The sequence below is a fragment of the Gekko japonicus genome, unplaced genomic scaffold (genome assembly GCF_001447785.1).
Source record: "Gekko japonicus isolate JY-2015 unplaced genomic scaffold, Gekko_japonicus_V1.1 scaffold653, whole genome shotgun sequence".
Taxonomy (NCBI): domain Eukaryota; kingdom Metazoa; phylum Chordata; class Lepidosauria; order Squamata; family Gekkonidae; genus Gekko; species Gekko japonicus.
Genome location: NW_015171524.1, coordinates 128,924 through 144,771, shown reverse-complemented (window position 1 = coordinate 144,771; position 15,848 = coordinate 128,924). Strand labels below are relative to the sequence as shown.

General features: G+C 48.2%; 1 protein-coding gene across 1 annotated transcript in view; it reads right to left on the bottom strand.

Moving 5' to 3' along the window:
* Window positions 1-2,618: 2,618 nt before the first annotated feature.
* The window catches only part of MTMR10 (myotubularin related protein 10), a 62,066-nt gene continuing 48,836 nt past the window's right edge, over window positions 2,619-15,848 (bottom strand). The window contains exons 12-16 of the mRNA XM_015419491.1: window positions 15,307-15,377; window positions 13,437-13,606; window positions 12,299-12,469; window positions 10,313-10,495; window positions 2,619-6,035 (exon numbers count right to left, since the gene is read on the bottom strand). Coding sequence (XP_015274977.1) covers window positions 5,436-6,035; window positions 10,313-10,495; window positions 12,299-12,469; window positions 13,437-13,606; window positions 15,307-15,377 — 1,195 coding nt within the window. The 3' untranslated portion in view covers window positions 2,619-5,435. The remainder of the gene's footprint in view (window positions 6,036-10,312; window positions 10,496-12,298; window positions 12,470-13,436; window positions 13,607-15,306; window positions 15,378-15,848) is intronic.

The following is a 15,848-nucleotide window of genomic DNA, read 5'->3' as shown; positions in this document are numbered from 1 at the left end:
GCATCCGATTGAGTTGCCGCTCTGGTTTTTCTAAAAGAAACACAAATTCCCAATCCTTCTCCCACATCCCGGAAGTGTTTCTTTCGTGTTTTATGTTGACAAAATTGCTGCTGTTTCCTCTTTTAATGGGAACCTTCTAAACTCAGGTTGATTACAAGTCTTCTGAATGTCAGCTGTCTTTGAAAACTAACCGAGGTCAGTTATGCTCTGAAAACAATCCTGGCTGATTCTCTGTCCTGGCCAGGTAGGCTGCCCAGCACCGCGAGGAGTCTTATGTTTAAGAGGAGAAACACACACAACCAAGCTAATTAAGTTTCTGTCTTTTTTAATTTAAACAAAAAGAATATCGGGCCAGCCAACCAGCTTTTCAGAGATGCCTTATCTTTCTGTCGTTTGACACGAGGTTTCAGTTTGAAGCACAGAATCTTGAATTGTACATAGATTTTCCCGAGCAGGCTGTGTGCCGTGCTTTTCTGTAGAACAACATTCAATGAACCCCTGCACGTTCTTTTTCCCAGCACATTCAGCTGCGGTTTCATGACATCTCCCGCCCACCTTTCTGTTTGTCGGTTTCGGCATAAACGTATCCAGCTAACGGATGTACATTCCAGAGGGGGATTAGCGTGTGAGTTTGTTATATCAAAATAAAACAGAAGTTTTGTGGCACCTCTAAAGATGGACAAAACTTTATTCCAGCGCAAGTTCTTCTGAGTCAGACCGCCCTTTCCCAAACGCAAGAAACGGCTGTGCCGACAATCCCATGTGCCTGAAAGAAGTGAGCACTGACCAGTGTTCCATCTAACCTGTGCATGTGAACGGCGGCCGCTCAGAACACAAGAAGCCCCGCTCAGGAACAATCTGGGGCTGCCCGTCACCCATTTGAAGATTACAGCAGTTATATTCTGCTCAGGGTGTGAACTGCTCCGCCCAGCAGGGAGGGAATTGGCCCTGACTCACAACCGCTAATGCTGGAATACGTTCTGTCAGTTTAAATCTGCTGGCAGTGAGTGGCATCTTCTTCCCTCCCCCTCTGAAATGAAGAATCGTGCCCTGAACCTTTGCGGGCACACTTCAGCCTAGGAACCAAATCCCTTTGAGCGGAATGGTACCTCTGAGTGAACCATGAGGATCAAGATCAGGGGTGTCGAACTCATTTGTTATGAGGGCCGGATTGGACATAAATGAGACCTTGGGCCGGGCCATGTGTGTCATAAAATGTAATGCCAGGTAGTAGAGATATAAACTTTATGAAGGACACAAACACAAAGGTTTTTTTTAAACTTAAAAACATGCTTAAAACATTAGCACTCTTGCAATATTTTGTTTATTTAATAGTGTCTGATAACTGACACCCCTTGCTCTGAATTACGGCATCAAAATGTCTGTGCTGTTGCAATCTTGAGTGTGCTGTTCAGGTGTATGTCTGTAAGCTGCAAACCTACGATGACGCAACAGCATAAGACAGCCAGTTCCACTGGGGGCCTGAAAGAAGTCATCCGGGGGCCTGATCCGGCCCCCAGGCCGCATGTTTGACACCCCAGATCAAGATTTTTGGATAGCTTTTTTGGGAGGCATGTCATTTCAGAAACGGAGAAAAGCTCCAAGCCTTGTCCGCGTCAATGACTTAATGGTGTGTGAAATTCTATTTATTTTTTGCGTTACAGGTTGCCGGCGTACGGCATTCACGGGAGTATACCCGTTAAATGCCCCATCGACACCCCACCACCTCCTCCACCACCACCATGAGAATACTACAGAGCAGAACTGAAAATACTTTTTAAATTTTATTAAGCCTGACTTACTTCACATTCACAACAGCGGACAGGATCCGTTCCCCGTCAGCTCCACTTTGCACAGGTAAGGCAGGGTTAGGCATTGAGGCTTTGGTTTTAACTTTTTTGGGGGGGGGGCTGTCCACGGCATCCCCCCCCCACTTTCCATAAAAGCCTATTGCTGGTTAGTAGCAAAGAACCCATGTTTTCTGGCTCACAGCATCAGCTTCTTTAAATTAAATGTCAAAGAGAGGTTTGGCTTTCAACGCATATCTTTTTTTCCTTTGGAGAGTTAACAGCCAAAAGTTTCCTGGCTCCTACCAGCTGCACAGAAAAACCACAAATACAAACATGACTGAAACGGGAATCCCTTTCAACATGGCAAAAAATGCCCAGTCGAGGGATTTTCCTTGGTTCTTGGCCTGATCGAGGGTTAACATAATTGCACTTCCACGGTAAATGATGTAACAGTCAAACTTCCTTCGGCAGTAGCTAAAAGGGATCAGATATCCCTACTTGGACCTCAATAGGTAGCAACTCCATCCGTCAACGACAACCAAAAAGGAAATCTACACACACACACCCTTTTAAGAAATCCAAGTAGTGCTTTTTGCTAGGAAAGACATACAAAAATAAGCAATTTATCATTTTCTACACTTACAAAAAACCCTCCAGAAAACAGGTTTTGTTCTTTTTTTTTCTTTTTAAAAGGTACCTAGTTTTTAAAAAGCAGATAGCTTACTGGGCACAATCTCCAGAACATCCCTCCCACCCCAAATCTGAACAGACAGAGGAAAATTGCATATAATGGCGGCGGGGGGGGGGGGGGGGGGTAGGATTTGGTCGGTTAGAGAGCTCTGCTCCAAGGAATTTTTTTTTTAGACTCTTGAGTGTCTGTTAAAAGGATCTGTGTTTGCTCCAGCCACCCTTCCCCAGAAAGGGGTGTGGAGAGGGACTGTGCGCGCAATGTGGAACGGGAGCGGTTTTAACTCTGCCGTAATTGTGCACAACAGAACGTGATTGGATAGCGGGGCGCTGGCCCAAATGCCACCTGACAGCACAATCTCGTAATGCCAGCTCTCGGCTTCGGGCAATCCTTCTAAAAGACGCTTGACAGCAAAACTCCATTAAAACCAGTAGGGCATCTTTGCGTCCCAGCCCACACTGCTTACGTTCTTTCACAAGCTTGCTTTAACTCACGACAGTCTTAAAAGAAGCCATTCTGTTGCATTTGGTAAACACGGTATACATAAAACGGCTATTCTGAAAGGGCAGATTTCTGCAACGTTGGGAATGAAGGTAAAGGTGGGGAAGGACACAAACCACCGGAAACCCCTGCCGAATAAAAAGATTTCTGCACAGAGGGACCTCGTTCGGACCTGCGAGCAAACGAAACGTCAACGTCTTCACCCTGACTCTGGCGAAATATATCCCATCTGAGTTTGTTAAGTAGCAAAAAACTAGGCACGTTCTGAAATGTACTTAAGACTATTAGGTGTACAGTCATCGAAGACCCGGTACAGAGAAGAGCTGAGTTAGTACGTAACCTGGATGCTTGCGAAAGGTAACCCCAGAGGGAACAAAAGGTAAAAATCTTGATGAGAAAGGTATGCCTCAGCCAGGAAGGTGAGGCCTAGGGGTGGTCACACGATCAGCGAGCCTTTCAGTGGCATCCAGCGAAGGTGGTCATCTCACCCTTTATCAGACAGAAATTCAGAGAGAGGGGAGGGAGAAGGGGGTAACCACTTTCACACAAACACAGCGATCCCAATCAGGCTGGGGGCACAGGTGCCGTCTGCAGAACTGCAGGCACACAGACCCACTTTTTAAACTTGGAATCCTGGCAGTCTTCCTGGAGAACAGTTGATTGGAAGCGTTCTTCCCCCTGAGCACAGCGCTGGATCAGGGACAGAATCAGCAGCAGTAGCTACGAGGGCTGCGGGGAGGCGGGGGCTAACTTCTATTGGCCTCACTGATTTTCTAGACAAGCAGGCGTCTTCTGGGGACTGGGAACATGCCACAAAATTGATCCTCGCCCTCAGATGACAGCTGACAAGAAAATAACAACAAATAGCAGGCCGCTGCTGAATTTACAGTCTCTGCGGCAGTTTCTCAGCTTGTCATGTGGCCCCAGATACCGGTACCCGGTAACGAACCCACAGTAACACTGGCTTCCAGAGCACGCCGACACAACATCAAGTTTCTCCACGCGGCCTCACGTTATCCCCGGGACGCTGCAGTCAGAGAACAAGAATTTTTTTTTTTGCTTTGTCCGCCGTCCAGAAATGATTACACTAAGTAATATTTTCCTTTGTGACAGATCTTAGAGCCAGCTTGATTCGGACTCACTCAGGACTTCTTACGCTGAAAGAGTGACTGCCACCTCGCAATCGCACCTTGTTTCTGATCGCAGCGTCGAAAGGATAACGGAGGCTGGTTGTTTCCAGAATTCCACAAGGCTTTGAACATGGTTCACACAAACAGGGGAGCGTGTTAGCTTACTAGATGAAAGAAATCAAATCCTGAGGAGGAGGAAACAAGAGTCTTAGTTTGACGCGAGAAAAAGGCACTTTGGAAGGTTACAATTCGTCCGCTGCTAAATGATGGATTTTGTTGCGTTGGGCTGGTGCAGCTAACAACACCCCCACCCCCCCCGTCTCCCAGCTGCAGGAGCTGCAGGAACTGCAGGAACTACATTTCCCCAGGAGCCCCTCCGCTTAGCTCCTGATGACCACTTGTACCACGGTTTCAGATCCGGGGCCCAGAGGATGCCATGGTTAGCCTGAACCATAGTTAATATCAGTGCTAACACTTGCATTAACTGCCGCTAAGGCAGGAGGGGAACGTTTGCTCCCACAAGGGGAGAGACAGAGCGCAGTTTAGAGACTAGGGTAGCTATGTCTGCACCAGGCCCACAGACAGAGCGCCCTGTTTTGTGGGCAGATTCTGGCGCTCTAAAGGCGAGCATGTATATGCCAACGAGGAGAAAATACGGACTTGCCAGATGGACCAGATCGGCCTAGCCCACGAATGCCATCCGGCAGAAATGTTTAAATCTCACGCTTTTCGATGGCTGAGCCACTAATTTAAAGTCCTGCCGAAACCAACAGGGATATTAAAATGCTGCTTTGGCTGGACAGCGCTGTGAATTCGTAACCCGGCAAAGAACGTATCGCTCTGGCATTCGCACAAGTTAATGGCAGGCAGATCTGAACACGGCAACTCTCATTTCCCTTGCTGTCCGTCTTCGCCTGCCGCTTTAATCCAAGCTGACACAGGGATTCGCTTCGGTCAGCAACTAGGAAGGGCCGCCTGCCAACACAACCCCAAACATACAAGTTAGTCGCCGTGCCAAATCGTTGGAGGGGAGGGAGGCTGGGGAGTTGGGGGGGGGTGTTTGAAGCTCGCGGGCCTCACGCAACAAGCTAGATGTGGAAAGCAGAAAGGAGGGAGGGAAGCGGGACAAGACGCTTTGACAGCTGCAGAGGACAACACTGTGTGATGTTTGAAGCACGACGCCCTTGCTTTTTAAATATTCTGTGCAAAAAAGAAATCATCAGTAACCTTTGTGTATAAAATTATTACAGCTCCAAGCAGGGCGGTGTGGCATGGCAAAGAAGCTCCAGTCTCTGTCTCCTCCTCCGTGCTATAAAGGTGGCTAGGCTAGTCCTCATTGGCCAGCGTCTCTGTGGACAACCAGATTTTGGCGCCGCTTAAGAATTTGCTCAGCGGCGTTCCCAGGATGCTCCTCCGGCAGAGGTTCCCCACGGGAGAAAAGGGGAAAGAGGAAGAGAGGCATTCCGGGCTTGCCAAAACGTCATTTGCCTCGTCTGCCCTGAAATACATCCGGCTCTGATCCCGCTCGGGATTGTTTGCGAGAAACCGCGGGCCGCTGTTGTGCTGCCGCAAGCTCCGGTTCAGCGCGTCCACCTCGTCCGCCAAGAGGGAGATTTTGCGGAAGGCGGTGATGAAGCCGCCACTGGCGATCTGGGCCTCCGGGACCCAGCGGAAGTAACAGAGTTTCCAGAGTTTGATTTGCGTCCCGGAGAGACGGGGCAGAATCACGCCGTGCAGGTCGACCGGCTTGGAGAACCACTCTCTGAAATATTGCTCCGTGCCGCTGGCGTTGCTGTCCGTATGCTGAAGGAAGTCTGGTTTCAGTTTTAGGATTAGGGAATTTCTTCTCGGAAGAAAGTCTTGCTCGCTGATGATCCCGTTCTTTAACGATGGGGGGAAGCCTCGCAGAGTCGAGCTGTAATTCTTCTGGAGGCAAAAGGGACAACACACGGTCAGTCTCTGCCTGATTCCCTCAACCACCACAGAACGAGCTCCGGTTACATTGGAGTCCCCTCCCCCAGATAGCTTCAGAGGGCAGCCATTTTGCTCTGCAGTAGGAGAGCTACATTCGAATCCAGCAGCACCTTGGAAACCAGCAAGATTTTCGGGGTAGAAGAAGAAGAGATTGGATTTATACTCTGCCCTTCACACGGAGTCTCAGAGCAAGTTTACAATCACCTTTCCCTTCCTCTCTCCATAACAGACACCCTGTGAGGTGGGTGGGGCTGAGAGAACTCTGAGAGAACTGCTCTTGAGAGAACAGCTCTGAGAGAACTTGTGATTGGCCCAAGGTCACACCAGCAGCTGCATATGGAGGGAGTGGGGAATCAAACCCGGTTCTCCCAGAATGATTAGAGTTCACCACTCTTAACCAATATACCAAACTGGGTACAGGCTTTTGAGAGTCAAAGCTTTCGAGATACTTCTCGAAAGCTTACAACCCAACCATCTTGTTGGTCTCTAAGGTGCTACTGGACTCGAATCTAGCTCAGGACTCCACAGAAATCATTACTTTTAGGTGCCATTAATGTGGTTACACAGAGTGGAGTATCTTTGACATTAACCACATCTGGACAACTGCGCCTCTGGCTCTCTGGGGCCCAGACGGGGTACCAAGAAGGACAGGGCAGTGTTTACAACAGGCAACTGCCCATCAGCCAAGGACTCTGTAAATGGTTACCCATATCAATATCTTCGCAGAGTACAAGATCGGTTATCAATACAAAACGTTTTTTCATTTCTGGTCATTAGAATTGTTGCAGTTGATACTTTAACTGGTTAGACGGGTCAGCTTTTAACTTATTGTTATATTTTTTAAAAAACCTCACAACACACAAGTAAGTTTAGGGCTGGATCCCATGGATCCGTTCCACTTCCAGAGATGCTTTCCTCTAGAGCAGGGTTGGCCAAACTTGTTTAATGTAAGAGCCACATAGAATAAATGTCAGATATTTGAGAGCTGCAAGACATGAACAAATATTTATTTATTATTTATTGTTTGGAATTTTTACCCCGCCCTCCCTGCGAAGCGGGCTCAGGGCGGCTTACAAGGGGCAAAGCCCATATAAAACAGGATAAAAGCAATAAAAACATTAATCACAATTAATCACAACAACAACAATAATACTCAATTGAAAGCAGGATGGTCCCCGGATGTATGCCATGATGGTAAACAGACAGTTCTCTGGGGATGATGTTGTCCTATAGCTGATCCCAAGCAGATATCACATTCATGTTTTTATTGAAAAACATGCAAATTTGCTTTCCATTAATATTAAATGAGACTGCCAAAAATAAAAACAAAAGGGGTAAAAAGGTATTGACAATGGTTTTTATTTGTTCAATGGTATTTGTTTGCTAATGTATTTATTTGTCTGAAAGAGAGAGGGGGTGGAAAGAAAGAATGAAAGAGGTTGAAAGAAAGAAAGAGTGGGAGACAGAAAAAGAGAAAGAAAGGTCGAAAGAAAGTAAATAGATGAGGGGCGGGTGGAAGGGGGAAAGAGAGTGAGAAATAGACGAAAACAAATCAAACAGAGGGGGAAGGAAGGGAGAAAGAGAAAGGTGCCCCCCTCTTTGCTTCCCCAGCTGCCCTGCTGGGAGCCACACAATATGTGTGGCGTGGTTAAGTGCGCGGACTCTAATCTGGGAGAACCGGGTTTGATTCCCCACTCCTGCACTTGCACCTGGCTGGATGACCTTGGGCAAGTCGTAGTTCTGATAAGAGCTGTTCTTGAAAAAAAGGGCAGTTTCTATCAGAGCTCTCTCAGCCCCACCTACCTTACAGGGTGTCTGTTGCGGGGAGAGGAAGGGAAAGGAGTTTGTGAGCTGCTCTGAGACTCCTTTGGGTAGTGAAGGGCGGGGTATAGATCCAATCCCCCCCCCCTCCTCCTCCTCTTCTTCTTCTTCTTTGTGTGAAAGAGGCACACGTGGCTCCCGAGCCACACTTTGGCCACCTCTCCCCTGGAATAAGTATGGTTTTTCCCTGAAGCAAGAGGCTCTGCCTTTGGGTCACTTCAGACTGACATATTGATTTGCTTATTGATACATTTACATCCCATCTTCTCCTCATGGTTCAAAATGGCTTACGAAACTAGTTTTTAAAAAATCCTTCCGTTAAAACTAAAAATACTGAATACTCTGCACTAAACAGATGCTGGGATTAGACTGTCTCCAAGCTTTGTGCCCGTTCCGTTCCAGCTCTGCGGTTTCGAAATCCTTTGCCACTGGCGATTCTCACGCACAGACCTAAGTTTAGACGGGCTAATAAAACTCTCCTTTTAAAGCAGGCTTTTCAAAGCGATGGGAGTCCCATTCCACTGGCATTGTCCTCACTGCTGTTTAGATAAAGCTTCTCATTCGGGCCGCAGTTCCCCCCCCCCTTTTGGATGTTTTAATAATATTTCTTAAAACGATACTGCTGTCTGCGTCGAGTTATCACCGGACTTCAAAAGCAGATGATAAACCCTCAAATGAGTCAGTAGATACTCTGTGCGTGAAGCGCCATCGAGTCGCAGGCAACTTAGAGATTTTCAGAGGTGGTTTTGCTATCGCCTGCCTCTGCCCAGAATCTCTGGACTTCCTTGGAAGTCTCCGGTCCAACACTGACCCTGCTTAGGCTTCAAGATCTGATGAGACTGGGCTAGCCTGGGCCATTCAGGCCAGGACGAGAGATGAACAGAAGTGGTTTTGCCATGGCCTGCTTCTGCAGAGCAACCCTGGACTTTCTTGGTGGTCTCCCATCCAAGTACAGTTTGGTGTCGCGGTTAAGTGCGGGGACTCTAATCTGGGAGAACCGGGTTTGATTCCCCTCTCCTACACTTGCACCTGCTGGATGACCTTGGGCGAGCCATAGTTCTGTCAGAGCTGTTCTTCAAAAAGAGCAGTTTCTGCCAGAGCTCTCTCAGCCCCACCCACCTCACATGGTGTCTGTTGTGGGGAGGGGAAGGGAAAGGAGTTTGTGAGCCGCTCTGAGACTCCTTTGGGTAGTGAAGGGCGGGGTATGAATCCAATCTCCTCTTCTTCTTCTACAAACCAGGGACAACCCTGCTTAGCTTCTGAGATGTGACGAGATTGGGCTAGCCTGGGCTATCAGGTACAAGGCAAGTAAATAACAGGGGGGCACTAGAAGATCATCACATCAGACCAGTGTTTGGAAACGACCTTTGCAGATATCCATCATCATTATTACTATGCAGGTATCTATTATTATTACTATTAAAAATTGGCTCCACTATCCGCTTCGGTGCCTGTGTAGCTCACAAACACCCCTCTTTCTATCTCCAGGAGGGTTCTATAGAAAAATGTGCCTGCTGCTACACCAGTCGCATTTGGCCCTGCAGGGTGAAGCCTTCCTGACGCTGAACTGCATCAGTGACTGAGAATCAGTTCTGAGAAGTTAACTGGACAGTCAAGGGGGGAAACGACCAATAACGCGAAAGGTCTAGAGATCTCCAGAGCAGGTGCTCAGGCAACGGCGCTCGAAATTATCATAAGAACATCAGAAGGACCCCGCTGGGTCAGACCAGATCTCCGCCTACTCCAGCATCCTGACTCACACAGGGGCCAACCAGTTCCTCTTGAGGGCCAACAACAAGACATAGATGTTAAGGCCTTCATAAGACCATTAAAAGAGCCCTGCTCGATCAGACCAGTGAAGGTCCATCTCGCCCAGCATCCCCATCTCACACAGTGGCCAGCCAGTTCATCCGGAGGTCCAACAACAGGACAGAGAGGCTGAGTCCTTCCCTGGATGTCGACTCCTAGATCTGGTATTCAGAGGTTTACTGCCTCTGCATGTGGAGGTTCCCCTTTAGTCACCAGGGCTAGTGGCCACTAACAGACCTATCCTCTGCCACAGCTCATAGGCTCCTGAATGTATGCACACCACCCACCACGGGGACAGCCAGCTGCTGAGCCACGTTTCCTATTGAACCTCGCCCACCCCCATGAAGCCAAATAATCCCCTGCCGAGCCTTGCAAAACATTTCCAGCCTGCTCGTATCCTATGCATAGATTTCCAATCAGCAAAAAGACAAACAGAGAATCACCTCCTTACAGATTAGTTCAAGCTCATTCGCCAGCTGCCAAAGCCACGGGGACATGCAAAGGGCACCGTGACAGAGTGCCATGCCAAAGGGCTCCATCCTTACAGAAACATCTCTGTGGCCAAAACTGTGGCCTCTGGGCCACATTGCGAGTCTTACCTTTGACCGTTTAAAGGATTTCACGGCCCCGTTGTGTACGCACGGCGTGCTCTTGCCGATGTACAAGGGGTTGTGGAAGAGCATGCGGTCTCTCGGGGCGTGCTGCAGGGACCAGTCCCACACTGAGGGGAACTTCAGGCCTTTCTCGTCTCCCAGCTGGATGTTTTTGCTGATGGCGAACTCCTAAGGGGAAGGAGAATCCAGAGGTGTTCAAAGAGCCAGGCAAGCCACCCCCAAAAAACGAAGCCTCCGAACAGTTTCATGATGGGAAAACTCAAGAGGAGCTGAAGCCACAAACGGAGGGGAAACATGAGGGAATACCGCCAGAGTAAGCCTTCATTTGTAAATTACGGGGCTTTTAAAAAATGTTTTCATGGAATTGGTCCTGTTTATTGCTCTCTGGGAGGTCAAGAATGCTATGGGCGTTGGAGCACTAAAGGAAAAGTGTGTTTTGGGGGCAGGGGTAGAAAAGAGTAAGAGTCCAGTAGCACCTTAAAGACTAACAAAATATGTGGCAGCAGGGGATGAGCTTTCGTGACTCACTGCTCGCTTTTAAAGATACAGCTAGAACGGGAGTCCATCTGTCCTATTTGTTTGAAAGTGAAGTGATTTCAGATGCCTAATGACAATAGCAGGCGTGATTGGATTTAGGTGAGATATGCAGAGGTGTAACAGGCGTGGAGAAATCAGCACTGGTAATGAGACAGGAAACCTCGGTCTCGATTCAGTCCAGGTGGATGCATTGCCTTGAACTTCTTTATCAATTGCAATTCAGATGTCTCTCATTCAAATCTCCCTTTGAAATTCCTTTGTAAGAGAACTGCTAGTTTTAGGTTAGCAACTGAATGTCCTGGAAGGTTGAAATGTTCCTCCACTGGTTTTTGAATGTTGTGGTAGGGGTAGGGGTAGGGGTTGAGCCCCGCACACACTTCTATTTGCTTATAATATTCTGAAGGGTGTAACGTATGTATCCTTATATTTGTTCTTGCAGAATAGTGAGAGGATGATTTTTTTAAAATACCCTTTTGCGCTGTCCAGTTTGTTTGTGGCTAGTAAAGCCGTTTTCTGCTCACCTACCCTCAAATCTCAGCAACGTGTGCCACTGCATAACAGTGCTGTAGCGCTATGCTGATGAGGTCCAGGATGATGTGTGCAGCAAGCGACTTATTTAACCTCCTGTCCAAATGTTGCCCCTGCACAATTCCTCCAAGGCCCTGTATTTGTCATGTTACAGGAATAACACCATTATGCAATGCTGCTACCTAGTTCTTGGTACGGCTCAACCTTTGGTCTACCTTTTCTTTCTAAGAAATCAAGGCTCCTCCTGAGTAATCTTAGTTTTTTGCAAAAGGCAACTTGATTTTGGGGAGGGGAGAGGAGGAAGAGGAGGAATTTATACCCTGCCCTTCACTCAGAAGAAGAAGAAGAGATTGGATTTATCCTCTGCCCTTCACTACCCAAAGGTGTCTCAGAGCGGCTTACAAACGCCTTTCCCTTCCCCTCCCCACAACAGACACCCTGTGAGGTAGGTGGGGCTGAGAGAGCTCTTGACAGAAACTGCTCTTTTTCAAGAACAGCTCTTATCAGAACTACGGCTTGCCCAGGGTCATCCAGCCAGGTGCAAGTGGAGGAGTGGGGAATCAAACCCGGTTCTCCCAGATTAGAGTCCGCGCACTTAACTACTACACCAAACTGGCTCTCAGAGTGGCTTACAAATGCCTTTCCCTTCCCTTCCCCACAACAGACACCCTGTGAGGTAGGTCGGGCTGAGAGAGCTTTCAGAGAACTGTCCTTGAGAGAACAGCTCTGACAGAACTATGGCTTGCCCAAGGTCATCCAGCAGCTGCAAGTGGAGGAGTGGGGAATCAAACCCGGTTCTCCCAGTTTAGAGTCCGCACACTTAACCACTACACCAAACTGTTTTCTTTGTTGCGAACGATTTGCAACCTTGCCAAACTGGAGATATGCTGGGACTTTTGTACCCACCGTGCTTTGCTTTACTCTCTGGTGCGGAGAGTTGAAGAGGAACGTGCCGAACAGCGAGATACGGGTACTGTCGTACAATATCGTCAAGTAAGCTTCGGAGAATTCAAACGCCGACGGGTACTGTTCCAGAAGTTGCCAAACGCAGTCCAGGAACATCAGGAACAAGGGAGACTGGATTCGAGGGGGAAAGGATGGACAGAAGTTATTACAAAATATGTCACATGTGCACAAATTCATCCAGATCCCGAAGCAGTTACTGCCACTAAACTGGCACACAGAATGGTGCTACTCAAGTCCACATTTCATCTAAGTGTGCCAGAACTGGGCACTGACCGACACATTTGAATAGCTCTACCAACCAAAAGCTCTACTTCTACTAAGAGAGACACACATTACCACTTGGCAGTGGGATGGCCGGGAAATGTGATTTTCTGCAGGGCAACCAAACCACTCACCCCTGGAGAAATGTAATGCACGTTTCTTTAGGAAATTCTATTTGTCATGGGGGACAGCTTTAAAAGAAGGTTCCAGGGGAGTAAGCCAGGCAAGTCTGTTGCGACGAACACAACAGAGTACTGTGGGACCTCAGAGACCAATGAAATTTGTTGTGGCAAAGAAGTCTCCGTAAGCCCAAGCTGATTTTGTCAGGTTTATGATTAAAAAAAAAAAAACACAGAAACCACATCTTGCTGAAGACTCAGGGATGGAAGCAACACCAAACCTCCACTGGCTTACGGGGAGAGGCTTCATAACGACATCTCCTGTGAATCCCCATCTTTCCGGCTCTTCAACGGCTTGGCAAACTGCTTGCGGCTCTCTCGTCTCCTGACCTAGCTGTCCCTTCCGCTGTCCCTTTGCCTTTTTTATATCCCACATGCACACAGGTAACTCTGAAATTCTGATTCGCTTATGTCTGTGGGAAGACAACTCCCGACCAGATCATTTAATGGGTGTCCGGGGGCACTCAGCATGCATGCAGAGAGAGGCGGGGGCACTGCAACCTTCGCCCTCTCCGCAGCGCAGACAAACGAAAATGCCAGCTCCTAAGGGGCTCGTGACCAGCAGGAGAGGCATGCCAAACCCTCATGCCGAAGCCTGCAAACCGCCAGGCCTGCCTCCTCTTAAGCTCCACACTCACCTCTTTGTCTGATTTCTTCAGGTGGTTGCACCTGTCTAGGAAAGGGTACCCTGCCATGACCCACTCCTTCTGAATCAGGCTCTGAAACCCAGCGATGGTCCGAAAGAAGGGATCCAACATCACCTGAACGAGGGAGGCCACGCAGCAGCTGAGGTCTCGGCCTTCCTCCTCTGGGCGTACCGGGAGGGGGAGGGAAGGAAGAGAAATTAGCAGTTTCGGGATGTCGCGAATCGGTCTTTTGTGTGTGTGTCTGAACCCCCTTAGAAAGAAGAGTTTTGCTTTTTCTTTCGGGCGCTTCCCTGAACTTAAAAACTACAAGGAAGAAGCCAATCTTCTGGTGTACCACGTAACCAAGATCCTGTTTTCTAGTCCTTGCGTCCGGTATTAACGTTTGCAAGGGATGCTCTGTCTTCTTGGTGTTTGGGGGGGGCAACAGTGGGAGGGCTCCTAGTGTCCTGGCCCCAGTTGCTGGACCTCCTGAGGGCACCTGGTATTTTTGGCCACTGTGTGACACAAGAGTTTTGGACTGGATGGGCCATTGGCCTGATCCAACATTGGCTTCTCTCATGTTCTTATAAATGGAATACACTGTCTGGGGCAAGGGATGCTCTGTATTCTTGGTGTTTTTTTGGGGGGGCAACAGTGGGAGGGCTTCTAGTTTCCTGGCCCCACTGCTGGACCTCCTGGGGGCACCTGGTATTTTTGGCCACTGTGTGACACAGAGTGTTGGACTGAATGGGCCATTGGCCTGATCCAACGCTGGCTTCTCTTATGTTCTTAAGTCCAGGGCTGCTATGCAGAGGCAGGCAATGGCAAACCACCTTTGAACGTCGTGGGGGGGGGGGTCCACCAAAAGTTGGCTGCGACTTGACAGCGCGTCCCAATATCACTTTGCCCTGACCTGGATAGCCCAGGCTAGCCCAAAGGAGCATCCCCCAGAAAGCCCTATTCCGCCTCACGGGCCTGAAGCGCCGGGAGAACTAAGGCTGCCTCCGTCTCTTAGGCCAGGGGTATCAAACATATGACCAAAAAAAAATCCCAACCCTGTGCAGAAGGACACTAAGAATAGAACAGAATAATGGGCTCTTTTTGTAGCAGGAACTCCTTTGCGTATTAGGCAACACACCCCTAATGTAGCCAATCCTCCGAGAGCTTACAGTAGCCCCTGTAATAAGAGCTCTGTAAGTTCTTGCAGTATTGGCTACAGTAGGGGTGTGTTGCCTAATACGCAAAGGAGTTCCTGCTACAAAAAGAGCCCTGATATGAGTAACAACAATATAACTGGTAGTAATTCAACTAAGAATACTACATATGTAGTGCTTACAAAAATTCAACAGGTAAATCCACAGTTTTATCAATAATCCAACTGGTAAGTTTTCAACAATTCAACAGGTAATAAATACAACAGGTAAGTATGCAATGAACCTAGTAGTAATTTTACTTATGCAGTGTCAAACGTAAGGCCTGGGGGGCAGAACCGGCCCGTCCAGGGCTCTTATCCGGCCGGCAAGCAACTGGTATGTATGGAAATGTCAGGTGCTCCCCCTTTTATGGTACCCCTTGGGGAAAAGAAACCTAGTCTTGCATATGATTAAATACATTTATTGGGGCTTTTGCGGGCTCCCCAGTAAATCAATTGCTTTCACTGCTAGGAATCAATTGCTTCTGTTTGTATTTTGAGTAAAAAAAAATAACATTGTTAAATGGGTTTGCCAGTGTCCTTTATAAAGTTTATGTTTCTGGTACCCGGCATGACATTTTATGGCACGCATGGACCGGCCTGACAAAGTGACATTTATGTCAGATCCGGCACTCGTAACAAATGAGTTCGAGACCGCTGTCTTCGGCGGATTAGAGGCACGCAGTTTACCTTGCAGAACGACCGAAACGTGCTTGCTGTCCAGCATGTAGACGAGCTCTGCAGCATGCTTGAGGAACAGTCTAGACAAAAAGAAGAGACACGCACGCACAACGCTGTATGAATTATTAAAAGAAACCAAGAAGTCCATCGTCGCCTTTATTTCAAGGTGAGCCTCCAAGGAAGAAGCCCCACTAAGCAGTGGCCTCCCCCTGCCTACGCCTTGCAAAAACACATTCTTTTAAGTACGTAGGAGAGATAATTCCTCCGACCGTTGGATTTCATTTAATAGACAACTTTCATAGAAATTAGTCAATCCCCTTTTGTTGGTATTACTGTTACTAATGTTTACAAGCATTTGTAGAATGACGATCTGTCTCGTAATCCTGATAACCCCTCTCTGAAGTAGATGGCTCTTATTATCGCCACCTTGAGAGTGAAATTGGACGAGATATTCAACTTGCTTGGAATGGGGGGGGTTGCTTCTTTTTTCCCTTCAAGCAAATTACACAGGGACCTCATGGCTGTAGGCAGATACTCGTGCTGACTAAATA